The sequence below is a fragment of the Megalopta genalis genome, chromosome 5 (genome assembly GCF_051020955.1).
Source record: "Megalopta genalis isolate 19385.01 chromosome 5, iyMegGena1_principal, whole genome shotgun sequence".
Taxonomy (NCBI): Eukaryota; Metazoa; Arthropoda; class Insecta; order Hymenoptera; family Halictidae; genus Megalopta; species Megalopta genalis.
This window is the reverse complement of record NC_135017.1, coordinates 5,660,150-5,671,163: the sequence shown is the minus strand read 5'-3', so window position 1 is coordinate 5,671,163 and position 11,014 is coordinate 5,660,150. Positions and strand designations below refer to the sequence as shown.

At 42.7% G+C, this 11,014-nt stretch overlaps 1 protein-coding gene across 4 annotated transcripts in view; it reads right to left on the bottom strand.

Annotated features, from left to right (window-relative positions):
• Positions 1–11,014, bottom strand: part of LOC117224022 (uncharacterized) — a 124,700-nt gene that overhangs the window by 17,146 nt on the left and 96,540 nt on the right. For 3 of the 4 annotated variants that reach the window (XM_076521563.1, XM_033476671.2, XM_033476674.2), the window contains exons 3-6: positions 5,035–6,686; positions 3,931–4,941; positions 2,789–3,233; positions 1,681–1,781 (exon numbers count right to left, since the gene is read on the bottom strand). In XM_076521563.1, coding sequence (XP_076377678.1) covers positions 1,681–1,781; positions 2,789–3,233; positions 3,931–4,941; positions 5,035–6,686 — 3,209 coding nt within the window. The remainder of the gene's footprint in view (positions 1–1,680; positions 1,782–2,788; positions 3,234–3,930; positions 4,942–5,034; positions 6,687–11,014) is intronic. The other variant, XM_033476673.2, reaches the window with a different exon arrangement.

Sequence of the window (11,014 nt, the reverse complement as noted above, 5' to 3'; positions counted from 1 at the left end):
GTACTACATGTGCTCAATGAGTGGGCGATAGCCTGAGAATAATCAAGAGGCTTTTTACGCTCGATTTGAGGCGGATTGGACCATAATACACCCCAGATCATTTTCTAGATTGCGCAATCGCTTCTACAATTCATATAAACATCGCACGATCTCCCTTGAATATTTTTAGCAGAATGCTACAGTATTCGGTAACTACCAAGGCTTATAGAACAATAAAACTTTCCTTTAATCTCAACAAAATAATTAAAACCTAAGCGCTTCGACAATGGTATCGCCTGAAACGATTATAACACAATTGTATTTGAATTGAAAAATTTGTACTTCAATAGTTCTGAGACAGCTTTAATAAGGGTAGTAGCTAAATTTATATATATATTAATTTATATATAAATATAGCTATATTTATTTAAATTGAAAGATTGTTTTTCAAAAATCCAACCCAACGCCAATATCATAAAACAAGGGGCTGATACTAGGATTACTTTGAGTCCGGCGAAGGTGACTACACTAACGTACCCTCGCAGTAAGGATCTAGAAAGAGGAGGGAACATGGTCACCAAGTAACCAGGAAGTGAAAAAATCATCCTGCCCATGTGACCACGGGACATGTTCTGTGTCAATGTGCGAGAGCCCACACCGGCGTGTCGTATTTCTCCGTATTCGCTTGTGTATGTGCGCATATAGACGTCCGTGTTGGGTAATCAATACTCCACTTATATCCGTGTCGTCCAGCCGGAGCCGGTCCGCCGCGTTATTGCCTTATCATTATCGAGTTTCATCTTTTTCGTACGAGCCGAGATTCGGGTCATCGGCTAGTTGCGGCACGTTTACCTAATTTCGAGCCAGATACATACGGTCCCGGCCCTAAACTTTGAACCAGGAGATCTCCTCTAGCTCATTTTCCCACAGATTTCTTGGCATTTGATGAAAGCTTTCCTTGACCACTTTCCCGGTTCGCTAGCTTGCCACTGGCCAACGCAAGCTGGCCAGTGAACCCTCGACCATCATCGCGTTTCCTATTTACTTCTTTCATTTTAGGAAAAGCCCTCCCCCACCCCTTCCCTCCCACTTCATTTAAGGGGAACCATCCTCATGGTTCGAGAAAATTGAATTTGGTTTTATTTGATTTTTATTCAATAGAAGTTTAAAACGTATATAGTGCATAATCTTGTACATTTCTCAAGTATATCATTACTTATAAATATTCTAAGTTGATCCTCTTTGATAAAACAGGTTTCTCCACTTCAAAGTGTTGCAATCTCTATACCGATAAAAATTGTTAGAAAATAATTGATTACCTCTTTAGATAATACATTTATATTTAGTTAGATTTAGTAAAAACGTTTTGGCGAATGAGCTTTTCTCAGTTTCCTAAGTCAAAAAGTATTGGGATTTTTTATTTAGCATTTCATTTAACAAAAAAATCGCAAGCTTGTTCTTTAATTGGTATTCATCAATTTAATCATAAGTTAGAATCCACTGTATCAGAGATGGGCAATGTGTAATCTGATTAGACAATACAGATGACAAAGCCACAATAATTAAATGATAACAAAGACACGACTTAGTGTTCCATATTAGTAGTAATGTAGTAAAGAGTTGAACAACTTTAAAACGATGTTTAGAAGGAAAATAATATAAAGTAGAGACAGTAGTGAAATTTGTATATTTATAACTTACATTGCGGAGTCTACCCTGTGTTCTTAGTGCACTATCTTGCATCACTTTTCTGGTAGCCCTTTTAGGAGGTAAGTTTGCCAACATCTTTTGAATGCTCTCACCTACAAATAAAGTCACATAAAACTAAATTATTAAAATAAATGATTAAAATGTAATTAATTAGTAAACCACGTATTAATTCCTCACATAAATACAAATTATTACTAGCTATGCTTTATATAAACTGGAGTTCTATAGAAATTTATTTCCTCCTTCGTTTATTCTTTTAAATAATTTAGAATTATTAAGGGTGATTCAAAGTAACGACCATTATACAAGAGGCACGTAAAACGTATGCCATATACATATTATGCATGGCCATAATACTCGTTCCGTTCTGTTGAATTTTTAATTACTCGAGGGCAACTGTTGCATTACATGAAATAGCCCGACATCGTTGCATTGTCTTAATGGTTCACCGTTTTTCCTAAATTTGCTCGCTAATCGCAATAAGATGTTAATGTTAAACCGGAATGATTAATAGGTTTTACGTTATCGTGTGTCAGCCAGCTGGCGAAATTATTGCGTGGCTGATGGGAAGTTGTCGGATAAATAATTCGACTAAATGGAACAAAGTTTTAATTAGTGCAGTAATTAAACGCTCTTCTGAACCCACGCAACAAATTCCACCGCCTTTAATATTCATATATTTGTATATGTTTTTTTTTTGTAATTAACTTCCGTGCGCCTGTGCATATAATTTCTCTTGAAAAATATGATGCTACCAGAAATATTTTTTTAAATATCCCTTAAGAATTGTGGAAATTAAATTTGAATTAATGTCAGCCATTTTCCATTTAAAAAAAAAGAGATTCATAATATGTATTAAAACTGCGAATATTATCTTTACGACTTTCATCCCAAATTCTCTGGTTAATTAATCACCCCTGGTTACATTTCATAGGGACTTTCTTCGAACTTGTTCTTCCTCAATTCCAAGTTAACATACAAATTTCATAAAATTTTATATTTCAAATCTTTTTCCCCCAAAAGAGTTTGTATCGTTTAAAATTCTTAGGCTACAAGTTTTGTTAATTGAATAACATTATAAATAGCATCTTACACATACATTTTAGGGGAAGAGACTTACGGTCACTAGGTCTGACTCTAGGACCAGTCGGTTGTTTCTCTTTGGGGGTGGTCACCCTCGGTGTTTGAGAGTTTTGTATGTTCCTCTTCATCCCCCTCTGCCTTCTCCTTCTGCTGCGACTACCAAAGGGCCTCCACTTGCACTTTTTCTTCCCATTGCCAAAAAGTCCTAATAACCATGCCTGGTCTCCTCCGCATTCCAGCATGTGCCTGTGCAGCTCCGGCAAGGTGTTGCAGTTTCTGGAGCACTTGGTGCAAATTTTTTCGTCCAGGATAGCGGCTTTCGCTTTCGCTGTCGGCACGTCTTTGCCCGGCAAAAACAGGTGCTTGTACAGCTCCCTTTGGTCGCCAGAAAACTCGAAGTGCGAGCACCAAACGTTTGGATGAAACGAAGCTTTGTGTTCTTCCATCTCTCTCAAGGTGACCTGGAATCAACGTATAAAAATTCTAATTAAAAACAATGTTCTTCGTTAATTGAATTGATAAAAACATCTTACTATATGTTTTATTCACCGTTAGAATACCATACATTTTAATGATTTTGGTAATTGCTCTATCATTTACATTTGATATGTTGCTCTCTAAGGAGGAGGTTCATAAATTAATTATATCCGTATCAGGAGAGTAACCTCTTAAAGGAAATTAATTACTCCAAACTGTGATAAACTCAATTATTACATTTGAACACGGAAATGATGTTAACAGAGAGCCATTGATCAATCGAGATTCGTTTGATATCAACTAATTGCCAATCAATAACAGAAGACGTCCTTTCACTGGTCTTGATTTCGATCGATAGTTGCCAATCAAGCGGTTGATTAATTAACTAATCACTCGGTAATACCGGTGAAGACTGGGCGTAGAAGTATTCGGGCGGGATTAATTATCTTAAACGAATCTTTCCAATCAGATTTATTTTCTGAGTTGTTCTTTTATTTAAGAGCGTCTTGAAAAGTTTCTTGCTAGAGAAGTTGAAAAGTTTCAATGGGTTTTAATGGGTGCTTTCTCATTGAACGAACTTTAAGATCAATTTAAATTCGAACATCTTCAAAAGTTTTACAAAGACGCTGAATTCTCTCTGCATCTACTAGAAGAAACATGCGAAAATTCAAAGTGACTCACATGTTTGGAAGCGCATGCACCACAGATGTAGATCCGTGGCCTGGACCACTCCCCAGTCAGCTCAGCGTAGACGATTTCCTGCATTTTGGCCGCTTCGCTGGACGTTTTCTCGTCCCACTTCCGGAGTCTAAGGAAGCTGCCAAACTCCGCGCTGAACTCAGTGCTGGATGAAGGTATCAACTCGCAGCCGTCCGCTTTGCAGTCCTTTAACTTCGTGGCATCGCAACGTGACGTCTGCTCGTCGATGTTTTTCCTATCACCCGATAGTTCCTGAGAGTCCTCCGACTCTCTGACGCTGAGACTCTCATCCGGAACGATGTCGGTGACTTCGGGAACCGGTACCTGTCGTAGCCTGGTCAGAGTGACCCGTTCCTTCAGCAACTGCTGTTTCTTCCTGAGGGACAGTTGCGTGGAGATGTCGAACTTGCTGAGGTCCTTAATGGAACAGGTCCATTGCTCCTTGCCGTCATACTTCCTGGGGAAATTGTACTTCTCGAAGGACACCCGTCTAGGATGAGACCTGTTGCTCTTGCCAGGCTTCTGAGCGTACTCGCTGGAATTCTCATAATCCTCGTTATTATACTCCTTGGAGTAGACGGGTGTCGCAGCGGTCAAGGAGATATCTATGGGAAGCTGAATCTGACTGATGCTGTGCTCGTAGAAAGACTGCTGCTGCTGTTGTGGCTGCTGCTGAGGCTTTGGTTCTACCATGGAGGACGTTGGTGTGTTCATAGTAGAGGAGGAGCTCTGCAGCTTGCCATCCAAGTGATGAAGAAGGTTCTCCCTGATGTTGCAGCTGACGCTGCTGTAGAAGGAACTGTCGAACTCTGGACTGCCTGGGTTGCTGAAGATGTCCTTGGTGGGAACTGTTGGCTTCAGCAGGATGGATTCTGTTCTATGCTCGTGGTCAGACTCTTCTGGTCTGCGTTCTTTGGGATTTAGGGATTCAGGCTTGTCCCTGGTGCTCTGGTTACCTAGCTCTTTGATGGGGGAGGACTCCTTCATTTTTTCCTGAGACAGAATTCAAGAGATACGGTTACTTCTAGATCTGTATAGCTTTCAATTGATAAAATCGTTAAGAGGACATAATATAAAAGAACTTACCTGAGTCTGAAAGTTCCTGTCCGCATTCCCCCCATGATTCTCGCTTATGTGGCACACCAGAGCTTCCCTGGTGGGGTACCTTGTGGAGCATTGAACACAGGCATGGTACTTATCTCCATGGCTTCCAACCATGTGCTGGAAAAGACCCTCCAGACTCTCAGCACACTTTTCGGAGCAATACTGGCAGTTCTGAGAGGGTCTTCTCGAGTTTCTTTCCGATCGCCTGCCGCCCCCTTGCTGGTGAACTCTCTCGGTGTGTCTTTGCCGCAGAGATATGGAAAGAAATTTTCTGTCGCAGTATAGACAGAGGTGTCTGACCGTAGGGGATGGAGGTTTGAAAGGAGACTTCGTCCCCTGGGACGAAGAGGAGGAAGAAGAAGACGACGACGACGACGACGACGACGGCGGCGGCAACTGAGGTCCTGCCGAATCATTCGTCTGACAATTCTGGAGCACAGAAGCTACTTTATCTAGAGGCAAACTGCAGTGAAGGCTTGTCATAACAAGATCCGGGTTTCTGGAGTTCCTTGTCTCCTCCGTATTGTTCTCCGGCGTCTTGTCCACCTTTTCTTGACTGTTCTCATCGATCAGTTGATTGATACCGTTCAAAAGGTCGTTCAGGAGGTCTCTGCAAACGTTCCGGAGTTCCACATTTTCTGAAACAAATTCCCTAGGGTCCTCCTTGTCAGAGTCTGCGCTTACTTTGTCATCCGCTTGATGATCGCTTAGCCTCTCCATGATGATCGTCCCGAGCGAACGGTTCTCTTTCTTTTCATCCTCTTGGCTCTCATTCTTCGCAGCATCCAAGCCTTCAGACTTCGTTTCTTTGGAAGAACACGTACCGTCTTTACATGCATCCTCATTGTCGATGCTGTCCGCCTTGCAAGTCTTCAGTTCCTCTTCTATCTCGTTAGGTTTCGCATCCAGAGAACTGGAATCCTCGCACTGCACCGTACCCTCGTCTCTCTCATTCGACTTCTGATACTCCAAGCAAGGCTCTTTACCAGCATTGCCGCCGACGACGTTCTCAGACGCCTCGGACTGCTCTAAAAGGAAGACAGCAGTCTCGGTCCTGCTCTCGTTTGGCTTCGAAGGCTCAAATTTAGCTCCCGGACCTTTGGAGTCCTCGTCCTCGTGATCCTCGGCCAGCTTCTTCGGCTCCACGCCCTTGTCCGCCTCCTTCTTCTGCCCTACGTCGCCGTCCTCTTCGTCTTTGATCACGCCGTTCAGCACCGTCATCACATATTTCTCCAATGTCTCCAGATTTCTCTCCACACTGTTCCTATCATCCTCCTCTTTCCTGGCAGAGTCCCCGTTCCTGGGGTCGGGCACCTTTTTCCTGAGGTTGTTTATCACGTTGCTCAGCCTGCTTCTCTTGTCCTGAGCCGTCTGGGCGGATCTGTAGGTGTGCCCGTGCTTTTCCTGCTGCTGCTGCCGATCACCGTTCGCGCTGGCTGGATGGCTCACGCCCAGATCGTCGAGATTGTGCGTAGAGGCGACCATTCTGGCGTCGACGCTCGATGGGGACGACGCTGTCGTCGTCGCGGCCGTGGTCGGCGTCGCCGTCGTTGCCGGGGAGAACTTCGCCGCGTGAAACACCTCGGCTGCTTCGCTACTCGTCTTGCTACCAGCCACGTCTGCGGAGGCAGCTTCTGAAATGAGAAAACAATTGTTAATCACGGTGTTCACAAATGTACGACCGTCGTCTGTATGCACGTGAAAAAATTCAGAACGCTAGACGACGAAGGCAATAGAACAAATATTTTGCTATTATTTTATTCTGCTATTTTATTATTGTTCTGTGACTTGTTGTTGCACTTTGTATCTACGTTCGTCAAATCCCCGAGCAATTGGTCAGCCAATAATCCAAACATCGGTGACAAGCCCGAACGACAATCTAAAATATTGACGGTGTATACGCGTGTTTGAAATAAATAACAATATGCTGACCATGCGAACGAATATGAATGAAAAACAAGCCCGGTTACATGAGCATTGAATAAATCAATAACTCCCTGGTTGTCTTGAAACAATAATAACCGCGGCAGCTTTTTGCAGCTGAATGCAGCAGCGAACGGCGAAACGTTTGTTTTATCGCAGCGTGGAATTAATGTGCTTTAACGCTAAATCTCATTAATGAAGCCGTAATAGAAGCACAGCTAGCGTTGATTTCCATTCACTGTCCATATTTTAAACATTCATAAACCGGCTTGATTGCTCTCTCATTAAAAGACGTGTTACACGCAGAATACTACCGTTCGCATTGACCGAGCCTGCAATTAAAGAGATTCACCGACGATTCTCGTTTCCTAATGTCACGATTCAAACCGACTGTGCAGAATATTGAATCAACCTCTCAAGGGAATCTTGTTTCTTCCTAGGGAAAACAGATTTACATGAAGCCAAACAATCTTCGCAATAACACCGACGGAATAAGTTCACCGATTCTCGTTTAATATCCCGTATAGAAGTTATTAAAGCCAGACCGTAAGCCGATTAAGTCGTTTTACGGGTAGGGGGGCTGACATTCAGGCTGGTACGAAAAAGCTCGCGAAGGATCCCGCCGTTGCACCTGGTCGCGGTAAATTGAATCGTTGGACAAGAAAGCTCCACGAGAAAGTAAAAACTACATTTTCATTACGAAAGGTGCTGGATGCTTCGTCAAAGACAGCCGCCGAGGAAGGCGTTCGCAGCCGAATTGCAAAATTCTGGTTTTCCTTCGCTGCACATTGTACGCGTGCAGATTAAGTTTGGGGGGTAGCTTGTGGACAACATTGGTAAAACCACGGGTCAGCGTTAAAATGAAGGTCAGCATTAGCGATGAACTGAATTATTTTGTAATTTAAATCAATGTGAAATCTGCCCAGCCGAATTATGCCTGGCACGTGTGCCAATCCAGGGAAGGATCATTTCCATCGAGAATTACAATTTTAGTGCATGACCTTGAACTGGCAGCCATGTTTGGAGCGGAGTAGATGAAGCAAGAGCCCCAATTAACTGTGGAGATGCTAATCCTAGGAAGTGTGCGCGCTAAGCAAGAAGGGAGCGTTTGTATCATACCTGCTCCCCTCTCTATCACACGAGGCCCAAGAAAATGAAATTACAGGGTACAGCAATCCATAATCCTGGAGGAGAAACCTGATTCAGAGGCCCTTCGGATTTTCAAACGGGGCTAAGACGAGCATCGAGGAACTTAAATTAGAAACTTGACGGATCGAAGATTCAAAGGCTCGTGATATACGTAGCTATTAATAGACGGCAGTCTCAACAACGAGAGAATTAGAATTAGATGAAAATTGTAGACCCGATTCTCTCCTTGCTACGGGGGACCGGCCGCCGCCGGTCAGGTATAGTCGTAGGTTCATCGAGATTGGAATGCCGAAGGGTCCGCTTCGGTCGAGATGCGTTTATTTTCACGGGCGAAACGCCAAGTGGTGCGCTGACGCTGTGTCCAGAGAATCGCGTTTGGATATCTCGTTACTCGTTCACGAGCTTTTCCGCGTGAACCTTCCTCTGGAATTGAAGCAATTCCCAGAAACTAACCCGGCCTCAACGAAGGAAGAGAATTTCTATTAATCTTTTCCCAAGGGCCGTTCATAATACGAAAGTACATTGTACATCGTTTTCGATGTAAAGAGACATTTTTGGATTATAATAAAAATGTGCTTTACCTGCTAAAAGCACGAAAGATCGCGCGGATCAATTCTGTGCCTTTCGGCGAAACAATTGTTGAATATAAATGTTCGGAATTTCGAGATTTTTGCCCCCCCCCCCCCCCCCACGCCCCAAGGGAAAAAAAGCTCATTACGCTTTGTAGGTTAGTAACAGAGCAATAAAAATTCGGATTCTAATCGTGTCAGCAACTGATATCGGAGGTTATAAATCCCCGGATGCGAAGTTAATATTTCAACGAAGCAATCAATTAATAGCTAACTATTATATGCTATACGGCGCGCCGACATATTCAATTATCGGTTCGTTCGAATCCAAAAGATTAAGTTGTCTGGTTGAACACCGGAAAAAGTTAATTCCATAATCATAGTGATATATTAATTTTTTTTTAGGTTCGCAGGAACGATGCCGATGAAAGTTCTTTCCCTCGATCGATCAAGGAAACTGGTTATCATCAGGATGAAAATAAAGGACTCTGTTAATATCTCGATCCGATTTTTGAGATGCAGCGGTGCTAGATTTAAATACGTAATGTCGGGATTGAAAATAGTAAGAACCCGTTATTTTAACGTGTCGCCCTTGCAATTATTTCTGCTTTCGACGGTGCCGGGTGTCTCGACTGCTTCTCGTGGCTTCGTTTTTTCCTTCTAAAACTTGGCCAGCCAAGTTCGTACAATTGAAATAGAAGTTTTCTAATTGAACGAGTCATGCCATTTCACAGGGATAAAGTTATGCCAGCGCCGTATTGGAAACTCATTGCATAAAGATAATGTTCGAGGAACTGTTTTTCATGACGAATCATCCAGCATTTCATATTCAAATGGGACTTTAAAAATTCTCCATCGAATTTCAACAACGCATTATTGAGAAACCAGTACAATTCATCTTAGCAAAATAGAGTGAGTATCGGAGATTTTCACGAGTTTATATAGTATCAAAGATTTTCAGATCATTCTATTGAGTCATCGTATCCTGATGTTTCACGGAAATCCGGACGGCATATTAATGGCGGAGCTCTTCTTTTAGCATAAGAGAACACAATGTTCATCCCCAGAAGTCGGCGGCGCGCCGACGAGAGTGACTTTCGCTTAGGGATGCATAGAATTTTACAGAAGCATCGTCCTCGCATTCATCGGCCCGCACCGCCTTGAATATTTTTCCAATATTTTTCGCTGCATACGCTAACGTTAACGTTTCCGACGACAGCTGCACCAAAATCCTTCCAGCAGCAGTTTATCCTTTGCTAGGAACGCTGTCCAGAGTTACTTTTGCCCCTTTGCCGTTCTAAGGAATTTTAATTCGTACACTTCGCGTTTAGTTTGGCAGTTGGCAAGACGCGGTCGACCCGAATCTCGTTTGCGTTTTCGTACAACGAATCAAGTTTGTAATTCTATATTCTATTAGGGTGTCCCATAAGTTCTTCCCTTTTTTCTGATGCGAAATGATTACACGATATTTGTTGTTTAAAGTTGATTTATCGAGTTATATATGAACCGTTCTGCTCTATTACCTTCTTCCATCTTTCAGGAAGCCTCATATGCCGTCTTTCTAAGATTGTTCAGGCTTATTTGCAAAATATTGATCAAGGTGCGTTTTTATTTCGCTTACGAATTTCAACCGTTTTTCACGGAGAGAATTTTTTCACGAGAAGAACAAGTAATAATCGGATGGAGCAATGTCTGGGGAGTACGGAGGATGAGGTAGAACGTCTCAAACTGCAATAATTTTTGTCTTACGACCAACGCAACATGCGGTTTTGCGTTGTCGTGATGAAAATTTGACGGTGTGGAACTTCGAATCGATTCACATATTCCATCTTGATTAAATGCTTATGTACCGTTGTCCTGGGTATGTTAGTGGCATCCGCAATCTCGCGCACACTATATCGCGGATTTTCAGCGAGCATATCTTTGATAAGATCCGCAACCGTCGTTGTTGTACGGCCGCTGCGGTCTTCATCTTCCAAATCATAATTGCCAGCTCCAAATCTCTTAAATCAATCGCGGACTGTCCTAATAGTCGTAGAACCATCACCGTAAACGGTACAAATCTCGTTTGCAGTGTTCTTTGCCCTATCACTTTTTTTCAAGCGATGAAGCATAACATGCCGCAAATGCTTCTTTTGGCTGTCCATATTGAACGGCGTAGAAAAAATTGTATAAGGAACTTTGTCACCAACGAAACGTACTCTAAAAGAGCTCTGGGATGACTGAAACCGATACCCTAAACAGCCAAGAGGTAAGTCTGCGTGTTTATATAAACACACAGCCAGTTAGATTCATTCATAGCGCGGCGCGGAAAGAATTTA